This window comes from Callorhinus ursinus, unplaced genomic scaffold (assembly GCF_003265705.2).
Source record: "Callorhinus ursinus isolate GAN/ISIS: 27379988/994484 unplaced genomic scaffold, GSC_fseal_2.0 scaffold21, whole genome shotgun sequence".
NCBI lineage: Eukaryota > Metazoa > Chordata > Mammalia > Carnivora > Otariidae > Callorhinus > Callorhinus ursinus.
In genome coordinates this window covers 12,725,815-12,750,173 of record NW_027397083.1, presented here as the reverse complement: position 1 = coordinate 12,750,173, position 24,359 = coordinate 12,725,815, and the positions used below count along the sequence as shown (strand labels likewise).

Here is a 24,359-nt window from a genome sequence, read left to right as displayed (position 1 = left end):
TTATCCCAGACAAGGTTTTTTTTCTTGCTCAACTCATAAAAATGCTTCTTCTTATTTATGTGCCATTGATCATGTACCAACTACCTACACAATTTCTTTTCTTTATTTTCCAATGATCTAATCCCTCTCTTTTTCATTATTAAGACTTACCATACTGTTTCTGCTCATAAGGTCTTTCTTTCTTAATGCCAATAAGAGCTTCAATGTCTTTACAACTCGTTTGATGCTTAGCATCATTACCATCATCATCTTTATTATCAAGATATTCATCGAGCACTAATACATGCCAGAAACTGATAAAACACTTCAGGTTGTGTCATATAATTGTATTTCCCATCCTGTATCTACCTTGTATTTAAACTTGACTCTAGGTGTCTTAAAGTCAGAGGTCATATTTTACACTTTCAGAATTACCAAATGTCGAACATGTTTTAGGTTTTCAATTGTAATTGAAATTGTGATTACTGTTGTAATTAATGATCATATATTCATATCTATTTAATAGATGTTTATTAATTGAAAACATTTATGATTCCTCCATTCATAAAGTAATAAGTCCCTTCATGTGTTTATAAAATGTTTATAAAATGCCTTCAAGAAGATCAAATTATAGTCATTGAAATTTTTGTCACGAAATTAATTTCTTCATACATGCATGTGTTCATCAAATACAGTATATTTGGTGTCTACTATGTGTAGTAGTTATGTGTAGATCTGTGAAGAATATGTGCATAAACAGTTACAAATAGTTACAAACTAATTTGTGATGATGGTCAACTGAACCAGGTTCAAACATTCAGTTTTATGTGACTCAGTACAATTGAAGGGAAATAGGAGGGTTAGCTTTGGAAGACTTGCAGAAACTGAGGATGTGTGAGCAGAAAAATAGAGTCTAAAACTGTCTTAGGAAAGAAGATATTTTAGCTCACAATGTGTAAAGGCAGGAAATATTGACAAGGCATAAGATAGTTGATGACAAAATATGTTACCCCAAAATATGCCACTTTGACATAAAAGTTATTTTGAGCTAAAGGCACTTTAAAAAGCAGCAGAGGCAAGAAGGGGCACTCTGACCCTTCCTGTTTTTCTTCTTGAAAGCAGGAGATAAAACTCCCATATGGAGGCACCTGGGTGGCACAGTTGGTTGGATGTCTTACTCTTGGTTTCAGCTGGGTTCTTGATCTTGGATCATGGGATCCAGCCCTGTTTGGGCTCTGTGGTCAGTGGGGAGCCTGCTTGGGACTCTCCTGGTCCCTCTTCCCCTCCTCTCCTCTCCCCTCCCCCCCACACTCGCACTCTCTCTTCTCTCTCTAATAGAAATAAATAAATCTTAAAAACAAAACAAAACCAAACAAACAAACAAAAACAACTCCCATATGGAAGATACCCTCCTAATACTGGGAAGGCAGTAACATTCTTACCATCAAGGATAGGAATGGGAAGCCCAGAGAAATTTGTACAAACAGACATTGTAGAAATAATCCTTAACTTCCTTTACCCTCCCGCACAGTTTAGCTTTTTTTACAACTGCCTTTGCTTGTTCAGTTCAATGTAAAGGCATTTAGGTTTTGCCATTTCTTTGGGTCTTCAGATCCTTATGAGGGCTCCCGTGTCACATAAAAATTATATTACATAAATCTGTTCTTTTTCTCCTGTTAATTTGTTCTATGTCAATTTAATTCTCAGCCCCAGCCAAAGACTCTGAGGGTAGAGATAAAACTTTGCCTCCTTTCCAGTAAAGAACTAAAGAAAAAAAAATTGTGATTAGGACATAAATAAGAGAAAAAAGGAGAGATTTAAGTCAGGAGAAATTATGTGAAATGGTTTTGTAAAGGGTCTTTTAGGCAGGGTAACAGTACGGACTTTTATATTGGAGAAATAGCATTTTCAGATTTATATTTTAGAAAGATAGTATCTGATATTTTTCATTATGAAGATGAATGTACCTATTATAAAATTTTGTTTAGGCAGAGGTGTTGTTCAGTTAATGCCCTTATTTGTTAATTTATTTAGAAATGTGATTTTACAGTCTTCAAAGCATAATCAAGTTCAGAATTTCTTGTATGCCCTTTGGTGTAAATTTGATACTGATAGATGTGTTTCTCTCTTGAAGAATCCTTTTGCTCCATGTAGATATAAACCATTATGTAGCATCAACAATGCATTTTTCAAAATTCACTTTTCAAGAGTAAGATGCCAGCTTTAATTAAATTCATTTTTCACAGATGGGTTGTCCAGGATTTAAATTACCAACTGGTGAGCAGTAAGCGTTTGGTGCAATGTATGGATGAACTCAGATCTCCTGAAACCATGTGGTTAATCCCCAAAGATTTTATTTATTCTTTTCAGAAAAAAAAAACCAAAACAAAACAAAACAAAATTCATTCCCAAATTCCTCATAACTTGAATTTACTAAATACTTGTTGTTGTTTTTTTTTGCTGGATTTCAAAATAGCACCCATTTTGTGTGGGTCTGTAGATCAAACCTTATATTCTTAAGGTATTACTGGATTTCTCAACCTGGGTTAGATCATCTTGAGCCAGGTAATTCTTTGTTTTAGGGTAGGTCCTGTGTGTTGTGGCGTGTTTAACAGCATCCCTGTTCTCTACTCAGTAGATCTCAGTAGAACCTCCCTAGTAGTTGTTGTAGAAATGGTGGGACCATTCCCACCAATGGTCTCACCAATGGTGGACCATTCTGAGTGAATGGTCAAGAAAGAATTCTTGAGATTCCATGCAAGAAGGTCATTTTATTAAAGCATGGGGACGGGACCCATGGCTAGAAAGAGCTGCACTGGGATTATGAGTGACTGATTATATCCTTTTAAGTGGGTAGGGGGTAGGGATAGTATAAGTCTCTAAGGAATTTTAGAAGCAAGGTTTCTAGGACCTTGAGGGGGCTAGCTATTGTTAAGAAAATGTCATTTATTACTGTCTAATAAAACCTTAGTCATGAGACCCTTCAGATGTATATCAGTGGGCCATATGCTTAGAGGATGATTGCTAATATGTATTTGGTGGGGGTGCAGTGGGGGGGTAGGGTGTGTAGAGATAAAGGAAGTTTCTAAAGGAATTTTTTTTAAATTCAATTAATTAACATAGTGTATTATTAGTTTCAGAGGTAGAGTTCAGTGATTCGTCAGTCTTATATAACACCCAGTGCTCATTACATCACATGCCCTCCTTAATGTCCATTCACCCAGTTACTGCATTCCCGCTCCCCCCACCACCTGGCAACCCTTGGTTTGTTTCCTATGATTAGGAGTCTCTTATGGTTTGTCTCCCTCTCTGATTTCATCTTGTTTTATTTTTCCCTCCCTTCCCCTATGCTCCTCTGTTTTCTTTCTTAAATTCCACATATTAATGAAATCATATCTTTGTCTTTCTTTGATTGACTTATTTCACTTAGCATAATACCCTCTAGTTCCATCCACGTCATTGCAAATGGCAAGATTTCTTTTTTTTCTTTTTGGTGGCTGAGTCATATTCCGTTATATATATATATATATATATATATATATACCACCACATCTTCTTTATCCATTCATCTGTTGATGGACATCTGAGCTCTTTCCACAGTTTGGCTATTGTGGACATTGCTGCTATGAACACTGGGGTGCATGTGCCCCTTCTCTTCACTACATCTGTATCTTTGGGATAAATACCCAGTAGTGTAATTGCTGGGTCATAGGGTAGCTCTATTTTCAACTTTTTGAGGAACCTCCATACTGTTTTCCAGAGTGGCTGCACCAGCTTGCATTCCCACAAACAGTGTAAGAGAGGTCCCCTTTCTCCCCATCTTCGCCAACATCTGTTGTTTCCTGACTTGTTAATTTTAGCTTTTCTGACTGGTTTGAGGTGGTATCTCATTGTGGTTTTGATTTGTATTCCCTGATGCCAAGTGATGTTGAGCACTTTTTCATGTGTCTGTTAGCCATTTATTTGTCTTGTTTGGTGAAATATCTGTTCGTGTCTTCTGCCCATTTCTTGATTGGATTATTTGTTCTTTGGGTGTTGAGTTTGATAAGTTCTTTATAGATTTTGGATACTAGCCCTTTATCTGATATGTCATTTGCAAATATCTTCTCCCATTCTGTCTATTGTCTTTCGGTTTTGTTGACTGTTTCCTTTGCTGTGCAAAAGCTTTTTGTCTTGATGAAGTCCCAATAGTTCATTTTTGCCTGGGAGCTTCCTGGAGTAACATTATACTCTTTGCCTGCCTTTGGAGAAGTGTATAGCAAGAAGTTGCTGTGGCCGAGTTCAATGAGGTTGCTGCCTGTGTTCTCCTCTAGGATTTTGATGGATTCCTGTCTCACATTTAGGTCTTTCATCCATTTGGAGTCTATTTTTGTGTGTGGTGTAAGGAAATGGTCCAGTTTCATTCTCCTGCATGTGGCTGTCCAATTTTCCCAACACCATTTGTTGAAGAGACTGTCTTTTTTCCATTGGACATTCTTTCCTGCTTTGTCAAAGATGAGTTGACCATAGAGTTGAGGGTCCATTTCTGGGCTCTCTATTCTGTTCCATTGATCTATGTGTCTGTTTTTATGCCAGTACCATACTGTCTTGATGATGACAGCTTTGTAATAGAACTGGAAGTCAGGCATTGTGATGCCCCCAGCTTTGGTTTTCTTCTTCAACATTCTTCTGGCTATTAAGAGTCTTTTCTGGTTCCATACAAATTTTAGGATTGTTTGTTCTAGCTCTGTGAAAAATACTGATGGTATTTTGATAGGGATTGCATTGAATGTATAGATTACTCTAGTTTGCATAGATATTTTAACAATATTTGTTCTTCCAATCCATGAGCATGGGATATTTTTCCATTTCTTTGTGTCTTCCTCAATTTCTTTCATGAGTGTTCTATAGTTTTCAGAGTACAGATCCTTTGCCTCTTTGGTTAGGTTTATTCCTAGGTATCTTTTGGTTTATGGTGCAATTGTAAATGGGATCGATTCTGTAATTTCTCCTTCTTCTGTCTCATTGTTAGTGAATAGAAATGCAACTGATTTTTGCACATTGATTTTATATCTTGCCACTTTGCTGAATTCCTGTATGTGTTCTAGAAATTTTGGGGTGGAGTCTTTTGGGTTTTCCACATAGAGTATCATGTCATCTGTGAAGTGAGAGTTTGACTTTTTCTTTGCCAGTTCGGGTGCCTCTTATTTTTTTGTTGTCTGATTGCTGAGGCTAATGATGGGGTTTTGGAATATAGGTGAGGTTCGGTGGGGTAAGGTCCAGAGCCGACCACCAAGAAAGAATTCTTGAGAAGTCTTCAGTGCAAAATGGTGGTTTACTAAGGCAGGGGATCAGGACCCATGGGCAGAAAGACTGTTGCACTGGGGTGTGAGGGGTGGCTGATTATATACTATGGAGTTGGGGGAGGTAAGGAAAAAGGGAGGTTTCAAAAGAATTTTCATTTGTTAAAGAAGACTCACAGGATACCAGAGGCCTTGCCATTGTCAAGTTAAGGTTGGTTTTCCCTCTAGCAAGGCATTAATATGAAGATAGCTGGGAGCTTCCTGGAGTAACATTACACTCTGCCCACTTTAAGTATCTGTCAATGGGCTTCGGGTTATAAGGACATTTAATTGTATCTACATTTCCTTCTGGCAGCTAGGTTATTGATAGAAATGCTTTGTTCTTGTAAATTGCTAAGACATTTGTAAACTGAGGGAGACTCATGTCTTGCAGGATTGTGATCTCTGTAAGTTAACTGTTTTTCCTTTCCTTAGCTCGTCAGCCAGGAGTGTATGAGGAATGTCATGTATATCCCATCTGGGGTGGGGGGGGTTGTGGAGTGTCAGCTTCTGCTTTGTCCTCACCTTGCCTTCTGTTCCTGAATCACTAGGACTTTCAATACTATGTTGAAAACAGTGGTGATAGTGGACATCCCTGCCATGTTTCTGACTTCAGGGGAAAAGCTTTCAGTTTTTCCTGGTTGAGTATGATATTCACTGTGGGCTTTTCATATATGGCTTTTATGATATTGATGTATGTTCTCTCTATCCCTAAAGGAATTTTTATATGTTAATGTAGACTCACAGGATCCTGGGGGGTTGCTATAATGTTAAGCTAAGATTGCATTTTGCCCTTAACAAAGTATTAACATAGAGGCAGTTGACTTCTTAGAGGAAGGTCACTCTGCCAGTCTCAATGTTACAGGATTTTTTTTCCTTCTGTGCCCACAGTTCTTGGTCATGCAGCTTCGAAGAAACAATAGGTAGACCAGGGAAGAGTGGTGGGCAGCAAAGCAAAGTATTGCGCAATGGTAAAGTTACTGAGTGACAGTACAAAGCTCTGGAAGAGGGAGGGGACCCAAGAGGCTTGTTACTGGAGTTTCTAAGACTAGGGGTTTTTATGGGCTTGTTGGTGGGCTGTTTTAATATGATTAACTCTCCATGTGCCTGTCACCCAATTAGGTTTTTGTCATCCACCCCTATCACATGGGAAAGGGTGGAGGGCTCTTTCCAGGGTGGTGTAAAATCCTTTTAAGGGTTGTTTCCTCTGGAGGAGGGGATGGGAGAGGTGGGGGGTTGGGGGTTGGGGAGGTTGGGGGATGGGGGGGTTGGGGAGGTTGGGGGTCGGGGGGTGGGGAGGGCTTGTTCCTGCTGCCTTTCTTCCAACTATCCTTCATCATCAAGGACTTCTCAATGACCTGTAAGTTGTAAGGAAATTAATTTTTTTTTTTGCCTTTGTTCCCCACATCAGTAGTGACACCACAAAAGGTCAGATATTAATTGTCCTTAGGGACCAGAATTGCCCCTGCTTGAAAACTGATCTCATAAAAAAGTTTCATTGTTTGGAATACTTTATTCCACATTTCTTTGAATCTTCAGGATCAAAACTTAGCAGTAATTTTGAATATGGAAACCAGTTGAGCAGAAGATTAGAAGGGAAGAAAAATAATTTTCCCTCCACCCTTCTAAGTTTTGTGGCTGAAGCCCCCGTGTAATAAAAGATTAATCAGAGAAAAAACAACAAAAACAAAACAGAAATTTAATAATATGTACATGTCATGACACAGGCGAGATACCCAGGAAAACTGAGTGTAAAATTCCGTAAGATTGGCTCCAACCACCACCTTAAATACCATCCTTAGCTAAAGAGAAAAGAAAGATGGTGGGGTGTGGGGGTGGGGGTGGGAGGGTAGTTATGGGAGGTTATCAGGGAAAGCACTGTAACAAGGGTAAGGTTTGTTATACAGATTTAAGTCTGTGCCTTCTCCTTTGATGAGAGTTTCTTGTGATTTAGAGTCTTCCACGTACAGGGAGGAAGACACTCTTACAATTGGAGATTTCCTTTGTAAATGTAAATTTCCCTTACCAAAGAATAACTTCTGCTCTGTTTTTTAGAGCTTCACCAGTGTCTGCAGTTTCTTAAGAATAAACAGCTCAAAATAATCCTATGTCAAAGAGGCATATTTTAGATGAATATTCGGCTACGTTCCAGGCTTAAATCAGCCCTCTTACATGATTTTAGGAAAAAATTAAGTACTAGTATCAGTTTCAGATCTGAATTCCTGAAAGTTAAGAATCTCATTATTTTAGCTTGCTTTTTGTACTGTGTCCTGCTTTTTCTATTTTGTTGTTCAGTTTCTCTGATTCCTGAATCATCCCACAAGATTGGAAGTGGCTTCACATATCAATGATTTGATTAAACAGATAGTAGTAACTTTGATCAGTATGAAAACAAATGTGTTATGTATTAAAAGTTGTAAAATCTTCATCTGTTGCCTACAGGAATGAAAGAATGAGAAAAAAAAAGCTTTGTTGTTCTTTAAGTTTTACAGTGACCTAAGAATAAACCTAATTGGCAAAATCACTACTCTTGCAGACATAAGGATGAAACCTAAAATATTACTGAAAAAATTAACTTGGTGCAATTTAAATATTATAAAAAGGGTAACGTCAATGTATAAATATATTTTACTTTTTTCCCAGACAAATAATTACATGGACTAAGAACTTTTAATAAAAATCCCTTAAATTCAACCTCTGTTTCTTTTTCTAAAAGTGACTTAAAACAAATCTTTGAAACCTAATGTGGCCACATGCTGTGTAATTATCTTCAAATCACCTACACAACCTAGTTGGTCTCTCTTTTAAATGCAAATGAAAGTCCAAGCAAAGGGTCTTCTCTTTTGGAAAATCTTTTCTTCCAGCAGTAGACCCTGTTTGTGGTCAGTATTCTTCTAGAAAAGAAAGTAATGACAGGATTGGGTTCTAGAAATCTTCAGGGAAGAGAGCTGTGTGACCCTCAGACCCTCAGAGTTGACATAAAGATTATTTTAAAGGGGAAACATTTGTGCTACAGAAGCTTCAGAAAGAAAACTTACCTGACTGAAGTAGAGCCTTGGGAAAATACAGCTGCCATTAACCCCCTTCCCAGGGAATTTCCTTAAAATTCAGCTGCCTTGGAAACAAACTGTTCATTCCCATTAGTGCTCCAAAAACCCAAGAGATTCTTCATACTCTCCCTTCAAAGTTGTAAAAACCCAAACACCTCTTTTGTTAAGTTGATATATATATATATAAATCTTTACTTAGAGCTCTTCCAGAAGTTATTCATTGTAGAACAACTCCCCTGTGCATACGTACAGAAACCTTGTCTTTCCTCTTGTTTATGTCTATTGTTAATGAATCTGCAGACCCCCAACTACTGGACCCAAGTGGAAAAAGGAAAAAGTTTTCCCTCCCACAGAGTTATGTGGATGCTTTGGCTTTGTTAGTCCAGTAATGGGAAACTTCAATAGATTGTAATTCTGTCTATCACAAACTACCTTTATACATGTCTGCAAAGGTAGCTGAATTTGATTTACAATGTTAACTGTAGATCACCAGCACTGATACCATTCCTCTCATTGTGTAAAGGAAGTGAGACTCCAACAGTTTTAAGTGATGCATGACTGGATTAGAAGAGTTGGAATGTACACTGAGTCCTTCTGAATGTTAGCATAACTAGGGTTTCAATCCAGCCAATCAAATCACACTTGGATTGGGCGTGGAGGACAGAGGGATGTGCTGGGATCAGGAGACTTTCCCAGTAGAACACTATTTCCACTTTAACAATGAAGGCATAGAATAAGACTTCTCACCCCTATTGATGATAAAGTTTGGAAACCAAAAAGAATATGAATGAATGAATAAAAGAATGAATGAATGTCTTTCATTAATAGAAATAGCACTGTATTAATGACTTTCAGACCTACCTGCCATAGTCCCAGAATACAGGCTAATAAGGGGAATTGGAGGTATAGTGGGAAAAATTTGTACCAGTTTATACTGAAATTTGTACCAATTTAAGAAATATTTTACGTGAATTATTTATGATGGCTTCTGGGGAGAATTTTTATTCACTTATTCCTTTCCATTTTATTAGAGCAACACATTTTAAATAAGCCCATGAAGCTAATCTAGCCAGCTTCCTTGTGACTGAATACTTGTAATTCATCATGTTACCTGTGTTTATAATGTTTGTCGATATGATGAGCCGTGTAAGAGTAATTACCATATCAATTTTATTTGTCCAGTCTCAGTTTATTTGACCCTTTCCAAATAAATTCTCGTATTTACAGTCATTTCAACAGGGACAACTAAAACGTACTTCTGCACTAAGTAAAACTAATGGCCCCTAATGTGTCTCAGAAAAGAGATCCCCTTTTCTCTAGTAATGTATTAGGATATTAGTGCAAATTCTTTTCTTTTCTTTTTCCCCTACTAAAACATTTTATTTGAATTTTCTAAAGTCAAACCTGGCATGTTTGAATGGAGGAATAGACTATATGTCAAGCAGAATTCTGATGTGAGTTTCATGGAGTAAGTCTATATAGAAATCTGTGTGTGAACAGATTGGCAGCAAAACATACCAAGCAACCTAATAACACTCCATATCAGTGCTGTCACTTTTTCATGGTTTCTGAATCAGTGGTTTTTGGCATCTTAATGACTGGTTTTGTCCAGGAGGTTAGTTTGACAGTGTTATCAATCCAGCTATTAAGAGTACCAAAAACACTGCATCAAATGCCTTTCTAATATTTTATTTCCTCCTTTGGGTTTTATAAATGAAACTCATTATTATTGAAGTAATTTAATTTCCAAAGGAAGCCCATTGTTATTTTATAAGCTTTCTCCATATTAACAAAACAAAAGACATTGAGAAATTTGTGGTAACATTTGAAAAAAAATTAAATATTAAAAAAGATATTTTAAAAATATTAAATATTAAAATATTATGGTGAATGAGTTTGTTTTGTTCTTATTAGATATTTCTTCTTGTAAAAAATCTACTGACAAATAGAGGTATTTTTCTCTCTTCTCCTTTTCTCTCGCACATTCAAAGTATTATAATAAGGAACAAGATAATCATCTTTTCGATCTTATATTGATAATGCACTGGAAAAAGAATAACCTTTTTATCATCTGCAAGCATCAACTCCTCAGCATTAGAAAAGTCCTAGAAAGAACACCACATGGGTTGTCAGTGGGGCTGTTTGTAATCCAGCAGTTTTCTGTACACATTATTGATGGTATCATTTTAACCAATAAGTAGTTGCTCCTGTGTGCTTTATCAAAGTAAGGATGGACGTAGGAAGAGTTTACCGAACTCTTTATTTTATTTCATTTTATTTTTTTAAAGATTTGTATATTATTTATTTGACAGAGAGAGACACAGCAAGAGAGGGAACACAAGCAGGGGGAGTGGGAGAGGGAGAAGCAGGCCTCCCACGGAGCAGGGAGCCCAATGCGGGGCTCGATCCCAGGACCCTGGGATCATGACCTGAGCTGAGGGCAGATGCTTAACGACTGAGCCACCCAGGCACCCCGAGTTTACTGAACTCTTTAAAATGTCTTGCCTATCAGGCCAGATCCTCGTTGCCAGGCAGTAGGATCCCTGAACTTAATGTTGAGTTTATTTTTCTCTTAGCCTCCCGTTGGTTGTGTAAGGAAAGAAAAGTAAATTTCTCTCTATTCTTTTGAGTTCCTGACTGAGCATCCTGTAATGAAAGACAGATTAACATGAGAAAAACAAATAGAAGTTTATGTATATATTTCTTGTGTACTTGGGAACTATCCAGGGAAAACGAAGAACTCAAAGCAGTAGCTTAGAACTCCAGATTATAGGGCATCTTTAAGAACAATAAAATTTGTGGAGAAATGACAGAATGAAGGAAAGCAGTTTAGGCTTCTAAGGGTGACAAATTTGGGAAGGTAAATTAATGGTAGATAAAAGCTTATTAAAGTTTGTTATGTAGATTCCTCTAGTGCCTTCTTCAAGCAGATAGGGCCTAAAGTTGTCTCTAGTGATTAATTTTTGTTCCTCCTGGTGGGAGAGGGGAGTGGGGATACTTTTGAAAATTTATATTCTGCTTTTAGGCAAATAGGAGGGCAGAGAGCTTTTCTTGTATCTGAGCCGAAGGCAGACGCTTAATGACTGAGCCACCTAGGCGCCCCTCCTTATAAATTTTTATCAGATTTTTAATCTATGTCTTCCCTTAAAGCATGTTTTTGTTGAGTTTTTAAGATGATTTCAGATTAGGTGATATATACATGGACTTCCAGCAATATCTCTAATTTTTTAAAAAATTCAGCTTCTGATCCCAGGGTCTTGGGATTGAGTCCCGCATCAGGCTCCTTGCTCAGAGGGGAGCCTGCTTCTCCCTCTGCCTGCCACTCCCCCTGCTTGTGCTCTCTCTCTCTCTCTCTCTCTGACAAATAAATAAATAAAATCTTAAAAAAAAGTTTTAAAAATTCAGCTTCTCATTTGTCAGTATGTGTGGAGTAAACATTATTATTACAGAATATTTGCTGCCTTTTGGGAGCAAAAGATTACACTTTCCTTACCCCACTGATGTCAAGTTTGGTTAACAAAACACTTGTGGCAGCTTTTATTGCCAATGTGTGATCAAGGTCTGCCACAATAACCAGTAATGTTCCACCTAGAGACTGCTTTGTCAGTATCAGTTCCAGAATTAAGATGCCCCAAGAAGGAAATAGGTTTCAATAAAGAATAAACCTTTGTTGTATGCTACTGAAATTCAGTGATATTTCTTATCACATCATAACCTAGCTTATGCTGATATACTACTATCTGCCAATTAAATAAGTTATCATTAAGGGGAATACTTAAAGTAATATGCATAATCAAAATTGGGTGAAATGTATTTGCCATCCAGAATAAGTATTTTCCTTTTTTCAGATCTCAGAATTTAGTCAAAATTAGCTTTTCTTTCCCTAAAACTAAATGTCACTGTCTGCCTTATAATTTTCCAGCTATTCCTTTTTATTTTATGCCAAGGCCTGTGGACATCCTAGTTTAGAGCATTTACAGTTATTTGAGTATGGCAGAGGAAAGAAAAGCAAAATGTATTTCTTCAGCATATTGTGTCTGGTGTTCTTAGACAAAGTGAGGAGCACAAATGCCTACCAGAGTATCAAAAGATACCTACCAGATACACAAAGGAGACAACCACCCAGCATACATATCAGTGAGCTGTGGATAAAGCTCTCAGTGGCAAGATATAAGAAGAGGTTTTCCTGCTCATAATAACAGGAACATTTTCATTAGACTCTCAACTGATGCTCAAGCCCAAGGAGTCTCAGGTGTGATCGAAGCCAGGCCAGACTTAGCAGAAACACGTGGAGGTGCTCACAGATCAACTTGTATTAACTTTATAGGGCAACATGGATAGCCCTGGTCTGGGATTATACATTTTGTCTCAGTGGGACAAACAAAATATGCAATATAGTGTTGTTCTTCTTTCCATCACAGAAGGAACTTTGATTACAAATGTCAGAAGCCCATCCTCATTAAGTTGAACTAAAAGAATTTATTGACATTTTAATAGGGATTTTAAATGGTGAAGTCATCTCACACAGACATTCAAGGGCAATGTTTTGGTAATTACTAGGTTCATGAGTTTGCAAGTTGTCAGAGGTCATGTTTATTTTTTCCTTCGGGTCTTATCTTTGTGTTGGTTTCCTTCTCAATAAGGTCTCACCATATGGTAGGAAAGATGGCCCCTGGAAACCCCAAATGTAAATCAGTCATGTGACTTGAGATTCCAGAAAAGACAACATCCCTTTTCCAAAATAGATAGTCATGGGAGAGCCTTTGATTGAGTCCCTTTGGGTCATGTGCTATTTGTTGTGACTTACAGTGCTCTGATTAGCCAGGTTGGCATCATGGGCCACACATGCAGTAGTCAGTAATGAGAGAGGGGAGAGTCTCAGCCAAACTCAATGGGATGGGTTTCCCACAAGAAAAAGTGTTCTGTTATGAGAAGAAGGGAGGAAGAAAGAATATATCAGGGAGAGAAAAACAGCGGCTAGACTGAAACACTACTTATGTCTCCTTTTGATGGCAACCTGCTGGCCAGATGGAACCTGATCCCTTGAGTTGCAGTTTGTCTCTGCTCTGGAGCTCAAGTTGTCATTAATAGCATGGGAATTCTAGTCACTGAAGCAGAGACATTATTGAATGTCATCTTATGAATGATCATGACCTGTTAATAAGGCAAAATTGAGTTTATTGTTTTTCTTGGTAAGAGAAAATAAAACTTCCAAAGCTTTGGTAGTGTCTCAGAGGGGAGAATGAAGGGTTGGAATTCACTGTTAGAAACTAAGGTGTGTCTTTCAGTGTTAGTGTTGGGGGGATGAAGAAGGCTTTATTAAAACTGAGTAAGTTCTAACATGATATGACATGATATAACAATTTAGAATTGGTAGGAACTTCAAGGCAAGAATTTAAAAGCAAGAGTTTCAGAAGATTCTTAGGACATAACTGTCTATTAATGCATTCTCTTGGAGAGTTGATGGATATTTCAGGAAGTTTCTGTAATTAGCAACCAAGTGATTTGCCTGGGCAAAGACTTATAGAATAGTGATTTATGCTAATGAGGACTTGGGAATAATAAACTCATGTTAATGTAGACAGTTAGCTCTGTGGGAGGAGGTGGTTTTGTTCCTCATTGTCCAAGCTGTATGTAGGAATAGATGGTTTTATGTCTCAATATCTTTTAGCCTAAAAAAATGACCTAGTATAATTTATATAAAAATGATTTAAAAATCACTTAAACATTCATTTAAGATGAGAAAAATAAGTTAACCTAACATGTATTAAAATATAAATGACAAAAAATTAAAAGAAACTTTTAAAGGAAAATGCCTTAAAAATTGAAATTGAATAAACAAATGTTTTCAATTAGTATTTGCTCAGCTATTTTAAATGAACATGATTTTTGTTTGTTTGTTTGTTTTTGGAGAGGGGTGGTGGAAGGGGTAGAGGCAGAGTGAGAGGGAGAGAGAATCTCCACACCCAGGCTCCACACCCAGTACAGAGCCCCGACGTGGGGCTTCATCTCATGACCCTGAGTTCATGACCTGAGCCAAAACCAAAAGTCGGATACATAACCAACTAACTGAGCTACCCAGGTGCCATATCCTTTATTATTGAGAAGACATGTTTTGAACTCGGATGTTTCCCCTTGTTTTTGGAGAGGCCTCTCTCTCTTATTGCTCTTATCTTTCTGAAGCAGTTTCTACTGTAGAGCTCTTTTCCTTGGTATTATTGAAAACATCCTCCTTCAGTTTTTCTTTCTGGCATTCCTCTGCTCTTTGGGGTGGAGGAGGCATTAGCCTAGCTCTCCTCATTCCTATTATTTCCTTTTGCCCCATACAATAGTGTATGATATACCTGGTAACCTGGATTACCTAACCTAGATTTTATTTTATTTATTTATTTATTTATTTTTAAAATATGGTTTCTTTCTTTTTTTTTTTAAGATTTTATTTATTTATTTATTTGAGAGAGAGAATGAGAGAGAGAGACAGAGCACATGAGAGGGGGGAGGGTCAGAGGGAGAAGCAGACTCTCTGCCGAGCAGGGAGCTCGATGGTGGAACTCGATCCCGGGACTCCAGGATCATGACCTGAGCCGAAGGCAGTCGCTTAACCAATTGAGCCACCTAGGCACCCTAACCTAGATTTTAAAGGGTCTGATAATTTAGAGCCATAACTATTTTTGATACTCTTATTAATCTCCTTATAGGTATGCTATTATTTTGAAACTGAGAATAGGATTCAGTTGATGAGTAGATATAAAATGCTCTATAAATCCAAATTGCAGTATAGATTTTCAGAGAATGGAAGTATAACTATGCTGTAAAATATACAAAACCACAGTGTAAATAGAGGTAACTTTATTGGGAATAAATTGCATCTTATAATATTTTAACTGTCTTTTAAGTGAGCCAACTGTTATTCTCATTATCATCTCTCTCTATTTTTTCCTTCCCCTGTCATCATTTTCCCAGACTCTGGATCCTCTTGCTTAGGCTTACCTATCATCATGTCCACACTGCCATGACAACAGCAGGTCAAAATAAACAAGGAATGGGGTGCTCCTCCCAGGGAACTATTGTCCCTGACTGGAATTTCAGCTGTAACAGATGCATTGATATTCAATGAGCCACCTGGGAAGACTCCAGTCCTTCCCTGTATCTGAGGAGTGCTACCATCCACCCTCCCTGAGGAGTTAGTACACATAGAACACAACACTCTTCTCTTCACACTTAAGTAAATAACACTGCAACTTTTGACCTCTAAGAGGGAAAACTCATTGTCTACAGTGCATGAGAGTCTCATGCAGGAAGTCACTGAGGAAAGCTTGAACAATTTAGATTCAAGTGTCATTTAGAGCGTACCTATTGCCTGAAAATGGAATTTCCCCTTCCCTCAGTAAATGCACAGCACAGATGTATGCTCCCAAACCCACAGAGATGAAGAGAGAGAAAGGAAAAGAAAGCCAACAGCTCATGCATGAAAGCATTTTCTGCACAGTAAAACATGATAAGATTGGATCTACAAAGAAGGTACCCGTTAAAGCAAAATGGCTTGCTGACAAAGATAAACAGATAAAGAAGACTTTATTCACAACTGTTGCAATAGGAGAGAGAGGCTAGAACCCACAGGAGCTCAGCTCCACTGAAACAAAGTGCTAGAGAGTTTGTAGGAGCTGAGATGGAGGGGGTCATAGGCTAACTGTGTTTGTTAACTGTCCTTTCCCACAGGAAAACTAAACTTTCTTGTATCTTCATGACAGAGAGTAGTTTCACCAGTTAGAGCAAGGGTCTCACCCTCTTATGGAAACTGGGAGATAGGAGTGCTTTCTTCATTGATGATTATATTTTAAAGAGATGGTTTACACATTCTTGAGAAAGACATTTCTGGGGTTGTAACACTGACAAGAACTTGGAGACTATTTATATACATTTCAAAGGAGTAGAAAAGGAATTCATGAGTTTTCCAAAGTAAGTGCTGTAAAGAAAGGGAAGTCAGGGGCATAGAGGTAGGAAGAAGCCTGTCTAAAGTTTGGTCAATCTGGGGGAAAGATTAAGGCCATCTTAGTTACATTCTTGGAGCATACCTCCTACCTCCATCTATTAGCTTCTTCACAGAAAGAAATATCTGCCTTGACATCATTCTGGATGTGATATGGTCCACTTAACATATATGAAGGAGGCCGATGTCTACGGAGGTTGAATTGAAGCCATTGCTACCAGCTTGTCCTTTGTGGCCTTTTGGTTGGTTTAAATTCCCTCTTTTAGCCATTCATCATCTTGGGTTAATCTTTACTTTTACCTTGGCATTTTCTTCTTCTTCTTCTTTGTCTTTTTTTAAGATTTTATTTATTTATTTGAGGGACAGAAAGAAAGAGAAAAAGAAAGAGCAGAGGGAGAAGTGGACTCTCCACTGAGCAAAGAGCCTGATGTGGGGCTTGATCCCAGGACCCTGGGATCATGACCTGAGCCAAAGGCAGATGCTTAACCAACTGAGCCACCCAGGTGTTCCTTGGCATTCTCTTCTTATAAACAAACATACTTTTGATTATATGTATATTCGTGTATATACATATATATATATTTATTACATATTATATATCTTTATGAATGAATGTATTTATTTATTTCCTGTGGAAAGAAGATCAAGAATGGCCTGCTTAGACCATACTGCCTAGAGCATAAAGAAGATTAAAGGTGCACAGGAAGAAGGGAAAATAATATTTGCTACATTTTTACTATGAGTCAGGCACAGTCTTAAGCCTCTACTGTTACTTATTCAATCCTTACAAGGACTGTATAAGGTAAGTATGATGGTCTTCACTTAAAATAGAAGTGAACCTAGAAAACTGAAATCACTTAAGACCATGCAGCTAGTAAATGGCAGAGCTGGGATTCTGACATGAGGCTGTAATGAGTCTGCTGCCTCCAGTTTTGATGTTGGACCACTGACAGCTTTGAGGCACCACCCTCCACCTTTCCCTTTGCCCCACATCTGAGCAAGTCAATATAAAAGCAGAATCAAATCATACAAACATCTGGGCACAATACCTCTTAACCACAATAAATATCAAAACCACTTGACTCTCCCTTTTCTCGAGCTGCTCTCAGCCAGCTTGGGTGCCCACCCTGCTCTACTTAAAAAAAAAAAAAATTCCCATTATGTGAGTAATAAACTTTTTTATACCCTCCTGGTGATGCATGATGTCATTAGTCTTGATATTTGAATTGATTTTGGGTGTCGGATTGATTTCTCCTTCTGCAGGCAGGGCAACCACAAAACAGAGGCAATGCAAAATGGAAAGGGGAAGTGGGGCCACTGGACATACACATGACCACTTCATACTACCCTGGCCAACATTCTACATGTACCTTAGCCACATACCCCTGCCGTGCTATGAATAGTACTCAGGAAGAAAAAGTGTGTGTTGGGGGGAGGCTCATTTGCAATAGAACCTGTTAAAACATAATTTGCACTGATTCTGTATGTTAGAATTTTGGTTCATCTTTTCCGTGCACTTTTGGTTCCTAACAATTATAAGCTGTAGCCCCTTAAGATACTGTGAACCAAAGTAAGCTTTATTGTAGGAAAGCACTGTTTAAACGGTTGAAGTCCTGTTTCTTCCTTCTCTATTCTGTTGTTATGAATATAATGAATTTTTAACAAATAGAGGGCCTATTGCTGAGCTGGAAGACAAATGCTATGTTGCAGTAGTAAAAGCAGAGCATCTCATGCGTCTTCTGAAAGATTTAGTCAAAGAATTGTCCCTGTGGGTAATGAACATCTGTTTTATTTAGTTTCCCCTTCTCCAGTTCTCTGATAACAGAACTGATTTTCCTCTGAGGAAGCTATTCCATATGTTTCAGCAAAGCTAAGGCTTTAACTTCATAAAATCTGCCCCAAACACAGGGGCGGACATAGAATCCAGGCTTGAAGTCTAAAAATACAATATCCTCCTGAACCTAATGGTGTGTTTAGAAATGGGCACGTGGCTAAATTCAGGCTCCTCTTTGAGAATCTTCTGCTAGACCTTTAACATGATGACGGGGTACCTGGGTGGCTCAGTCCATTAAGTGTCTGCCTTTGGCTCAAGTCTTGATTCCAGAGTCCTGGGATTGAGCCCCACGTTGGGCTTCCTGCTCAGCAGTGAGTCTGTTTCTCTTCCTCTGACCCTCTGCCTGCTTGTGCCCTCTCTTTCTTTCTCTCTCTCTCAAGTAAATAAATAAAAATCTTAAAAAAAAAATAGACCTTTAACATGATGGCATTTCTCGCTGGTGTTGCAAGGTTGGTAGGGTGCGGCAAAAGGTTATCACACTGAAGCTAGATTACCTGACCAACAGAAAAGGACACAGGTCTCTAAGATATAACTCCTGAAGCCAGTTATTTTTGGAAGTTTTAGTTAACATAAGCCAATTAAATTCCCCTTTTCTTCCTAAGCTAGTCTGAGTTGAGTTTCATTACTTGTGGTCAAAAGTTTACGTTGTTTATATATACTGTGTAATGAAAAATGTACTAGGTAAAGAGAGCAAATAATTTATTGTCCAAATCAGGACACTTTTGAAAGTTAAACCGGATACGATTCATACTTACACAGGGCAACAGGTTACCCTGGAACTGTCCCAGGCCAACCAGGACATGTGTTAACCCCAATAATTAGGTTTTACCATACCATATTGTATGTCTTCTAAGCCTTGTAGTAGCTTCCTCCATGCGCATAGATGATGATGATGATGATGATGATGATGATGATTAACATTTATAGGCAACTCATTAATAAGTTTTATTTGGGAACAGAAAGGGGAGGTCAGCCAGGCACTTTTCATTGTGGTTTTATGCAGTTAAGTCCCTCAAAGAACAAATAGTGAAATCAAGTCATTTCTCCTGGAATTTTTCCTTCTTCTTTTTCTTTGTTGTAAGGTTATACAGAAAGGTATGAGTATATGGGCATTATAAAAGAGAAGGGATATCCTGTGAGGGAGGAAATGAGACAATAAATCCAAAAAAACCATGAAAATTAAAAATCCGAACTTGGGGGAGGGTGGGAAGCAAAGCATTTCTCACAGAGTCCTTACACACCATGCAATTGTCCTCAAAAGTGGGAATGGAAAAAACCAGATACTCAGCTGCAGAACGAAGTTGTGGTCTTGGCTTTATAGCTTTTATTGTCTTTGGAATTGGGCGGGGCATCAAGTGCCTTTTCCGGAATAGGCCAGAGAAGATAAGTGCAATTTGGCTTTTAAGGCTTTAGTCAGCCCCGTGGCCAGCGCCCATGGAGGGAGTGAGAGTACACCCATTCTTCCCAGTCCAGTCGCAGCCCTGGGGCCCACTGGAGAGTGAAGATACCCAGATTTGCTTGTTTGGGGTCTGCTTGTTGATCACGTAGGTTCCTAGATCTCCACCTAGTTTAACTGTTAAAACACCACTCCCAAACGAGACATCATAGTCTTTGAATGGGTAAGGTTTGTATGCGATGTCTTCAAAAAACTCTGCTAAGGAGTCCAGTGTCTTCTTTGCGGGTCTTTCATAGGCGGTCTCATCCAGAGAGCCAGGGTCTCCCAAAGTTCCCGCTGTCCTCAGAGTCATCAAAGGGACACTCTGCTTTCCGACATTCACAATCGGATTGAGGCGGTGGAGGCTCAAGCTAGCGCGGCTGGGTACGTGGGTCGCTCCGGTCCCAATGCCCAGGCCCCGGCGGCGATTGATTGTATTGCTTTAAGCCACCGAGTTTGTGGTAGTTGGTTGTAGGGGCTGAAGGCTTGAGTTGGGATGTGTCAGGAAGAGCAAGTGTGGGAGCTCTGGAGGAAATGAGCTGCTGTGGCCCATGCTGCCTTGGAGTTGGCAGTGCATTCCTTCCCTGGGTGCTTCTCCCTTGCGTCTGGCTGGAGCAGCTGGGGACATGACCCTCAGTGCCCCCGTCCTCTGTGAGCTGGATACCGCTATTTGGAGTAGCTGTCGTAGGTGGAGAAATGAAGGAGGCTACTTCTTCAGGCCAGGAGGCAAAACGGACACACAGCCATGCTGTGGTAGGAGAAACACTGCCAAGAACCCAGGCTCCTGAGGAGCAATGCTGAAGGGTGGCCAAAGGGGAGAGAAGCACTGACCTCCACCTGGGGGTGTGGCCTCTAGCCGCTGGCTAGGGGAGCGGGTGCAGGGGGGGGGAGGGTCTCTCCCAGTCCCTGCAGTGACACATGAATCCTTCCTACCTAGAGCCAGAGGTCCCACCATTCCTTTTGCCTTGAGCTGCTCCTCCTGACTCTGTGTGACCCCAGAACAGAGTGATGCAGACTTCTGTGTGGGGGGGGCAGTGCAGGGGTCCCCAGCTGTGGGCTCAGATCTCCAGGAAGCAGCTGCATGATTATCTGAATCCTGGGCGTCTGCTGCAGAGGGGCGAACAGCAGCTGCAGAACCACCGGACCAAAGGTGAGCCCCAGTTTTTTTTGCAAAAAACTCCATATCACTTTATTTCAACCTTTCTCCAAAAATGTAAAAAGTATTAAAAATGTGCAGTCCTGAGCTTCAGATGCTGATCTCCAATCTCATAGGCAAGTGGGGAGAGAGGGTGAGGACAGAAGTTCAGAATTCCTCCCAATCCTGGAGAAAAGGGAAGTCCCAGGTAGGGCATAAGATTAGAAAAATACCAGGGCTCTATGAGGGATAGGACCACCCTCTCTCCTAACACCAGCCCAAGACCCCACCCACCCACCCATCCTCTTCAACAGAGAAGACACATTTAAAGTTCTTGAAGCTTGTACAGGAACATGGTGCATGGCACATGTAGCCAGGTGACCAAGGAGGCTAGGGCCTACCCCCTGCCTCTTGGCAGGCAGGATGGGACACCACTCAGCTTCCTCCTGCTCACTACCTTCTTCTTCACTCTCTTCTTGCTCAGAAACATCATTGCTTATAGTAACAATCTGGTGCCTCCCAGTGATCCGCACAGGGCCAGAACCTGACTTCAGGCGGAAGGTTACAGGTGGCTGGAGCTGGAAGTCATCCAAACTGAGCATGGGTTGGCAGGACAACTTGAGGTTGGCTACAGGGACTGCAGTCTCCGGTGGTCATGATTCCTGGCCACGACTTCTACCCCATTACACTCATCTTTGGCCCCCTCAGTGAGGCAGAGCATGTTCAAAGCCAGCACATGCTCCGAATCATCCTCTTCTTCTACCTTGAAGGTGAAAGAGCGGGTGTGGCCGGAGAGCTCACAGCAGAAGAAAAAACTGTCCATAGTGACCAGAGCCGGGACCCGCGGACCCCCGATCCCTCCGGCCCGGGCTCGGCTCTCCTGACTCAGGAACGCTAAGGTGGCAGCGGCGCCGGCGGCCATGCTGCAAGGGCCGTCCTTTTTTTTTTTTTTTTTTTGAGCATTCTGAATGATTTTATTACAGGCGAAAAATAACAGATCCAACTGTAAGTAAATAATTCAAGAAGGATGATAAAGTCTCATTGACCTCAGCAGAGATATAGACTAGGTTATATTTGAGACGGTCCATTCTGAATGGAAGTGAGTGGCAGGGAGTGCTTTCTTGTCTCCTCACTGCAGTTTCTGGCTTAGAATACTACAAATCTGAATATATAAAAATAGCTTTGTAATACACTGGTATTTTCTGCTTTCATCTGAATATTGCCCTTTAACACAGATCCTCCGATATGTGCTGACAGGTTGCTCTTCAGCTTTCCTTATAAATTATATTTACAGACAATAGCAGACTGGGGGTGCCCATGTGAATGAATTATTTTCAACATTTGTCTTATTCAATTGGCATTTATTGCAGTGGCTTCTAACCTATGGCATGTATCAGAATAATTTAAGGAGTTTGTAAAAGTGCATGCCTAGATCTCAACCCGATGGACCCAAACAGAATTTCCTTAAGTGTTTATTTTTATATTCTTTGAAGACATTATAAAATACACAAAAAGCTGAAAACAGTTGATTTACCGAGTCAACTGCTATTGACTAATATAATTTGAAATAGTCCCCAAATATTGCTACTTTTGTAACAGATTTGATACCCTTGTGGTTCTATCTCTGTCATGATACCCATGTTCCTATGGTGGTACATAGAGGTGAGCCATGCCAAAAAAGCTCAAAGATTTTCCTTAAAAGTGCATTAAGTAATGCTAAATATGAGATTTATTACTCATACTAAAATGCTGACTATTTCAGGAAATTGCCAGTCTGTCTTAGGCTGGATGGCATCTCATCAAATTTGATGTCATCTGTTTGCTGACTGGGGAGACAGAAAATATTGCTGTTCTAGCCTACTTTATACAAACATTAAATTGAACCATCTGAAATTAACTGTTTTTCTAGGTCAAAAATATCTGAATGCTGGCAATTCCATATGGTTTAACCTGCTAAATGAATTTATTGGTAAATAAACTAAAATCAAACAAGCTAAATTATTCTAGTGCTTTTTTAAAAGTGAAATTTAATAAGTAGGTAAATACTAGTATAGCTTCTGGGTTATTGAAAATAATCAAACAGTTGAAAGATAAATTGTTAGTTAAAATTCTGTGTCTTATTGTTTTTGTTGATTTTCTTCAACCTTCCCCAGACATGAATTTGTTTCATGTCTTCAGTGATTTTGTACATGTTCGTCGAATATGTGGAAGTTACTACTGTATATGAATGAATAGCAATCACAAGCCATGAATTTTGTGTGTGTACTTAAAATCCTGGATTATGATATGTACTGTAAATGAGTTTATTACATATATTATTAAGGTTGGTCGAGGTATAGCTGTAGCATAATAGAAATACTATTGGAATCAGAGTGAGAAGCCTTGAGTTGGAGTCCACAGCTGCTACTTGCTTTCATTTCCCCATCTGCAAAGTGGGGAAAATATGAATACTTTCCATGTAGAATTGCTATGAGGCTCAAACGAGATAATGTATATGTAGGTAAATATATAAATCATTCAGAATGCTCAAAAAATTGTAAATCATAAAGCACTGTAAGGTATCATGGTATATATGAAATAAGTACATGCTGAAGATTCGCCATCTGTGCATCAGCAGACTAAAGCTGTTTCTAGGATACTAACTGGGTGCACTTTTTAAACTGACAAACAGAACTAGTCTATGCATTGATAAAAAAAGGTTTATGCTTTCCTAAGGAATAGATAGCTAACAAGTGTGAGTGATTTATGTGAAAAAAACTAAAGTTTATTAATAAAATAAATAGCAAGGTAAAAATAATGAGCCTAACAATTACATTTCAAAAAGAATAGGTAATTTTTAACTCAAAAGATTTGTATTATTTTTTTAAAAAAAATTTATTTTAAGGAATCTCTATACCCAAGATGGGACTCAAACCCGCAACTCCGAGATCAAGAGTTGCACGCTCCACTGACAGAGCCAGCCAGGCACCCCTCAAAAGATTATATAAATCTTCACTTTTTACTTTAACCCAAACTTCTTTGGTTGGGAAGTATAACATTAATTTCATTCAAGCATTCTTATAAGAATGTTTTGTTGTCGTTGTTTCTAAATGAGCTAATGAGTCAGACAGTGCCAGGAAGTAAAACACATACTGACGTTACGGCTTCCATGTCAAGGATCTTACAAACAGTACCTCTCCACTGCACAAGTATTGTTGCTTTTTTTAAATTACATTACACTTCAAGAGGATTTTAATGTTGTTACACATTATTTCATGAATGTAATTAGTAAAATTGAAAGTGATAAACTTTCCTATTTTTACTTTATTTGCTTCTGTATTATTTTATTTATCAGCATTTCTCCTTTAAGAGAGGAACAGGTAAGTGAATAGATCTTTTCAATACATGTGGTCATTGTCTGGAAATAGAACCACCCAGAGAACTCTGAGAATGCTTTGAGAATACCAGGACAGTGGGAAGAGTCTCAGAGAAGAGGGCATTTAGGCTGAGCCTTAAATAATCAGTAGATTTACCCATGGAGGAGCAAATGGGGTAGGTCTGTGACTGGTGGAAGACGGAAAGATGTGCAAGGGTGAGGAAGCAGCGTGGCCAAAGGCACAAGGGTACGAAACACTA

The 24,359-nt window shown here is 39.1% G+C and overlaps 1 protein-coding gene and 1 pseudogene across 1 annotated transcript; both read right to left on the bottom strand.

Moving 5' to 3' along the window:
* Positions 1–19,525: 19,525 nt before the first annotated feature.
* Positions 19,526–20,792, bottom strand: LOC112829779 (uncharacterized). The gene is given in 5 exon segments (XM_025879465.1): positions 19,526–19,608; positions 19,611–19,634; positions 19,637–20,049; positions 20,213–20,357; positions 20,441–20,792. Coding segments are annotated over 5 exon segments (1,017 nt in total).
* On the bottom strand, positions 20,770–21,672 carry LOC112829357 (nucleoplasmin-3-like; annotated as a pseudogene).
* Between the last annotated feature and the right edge of the window lie 2,687 nt (positions 21,673–24,359).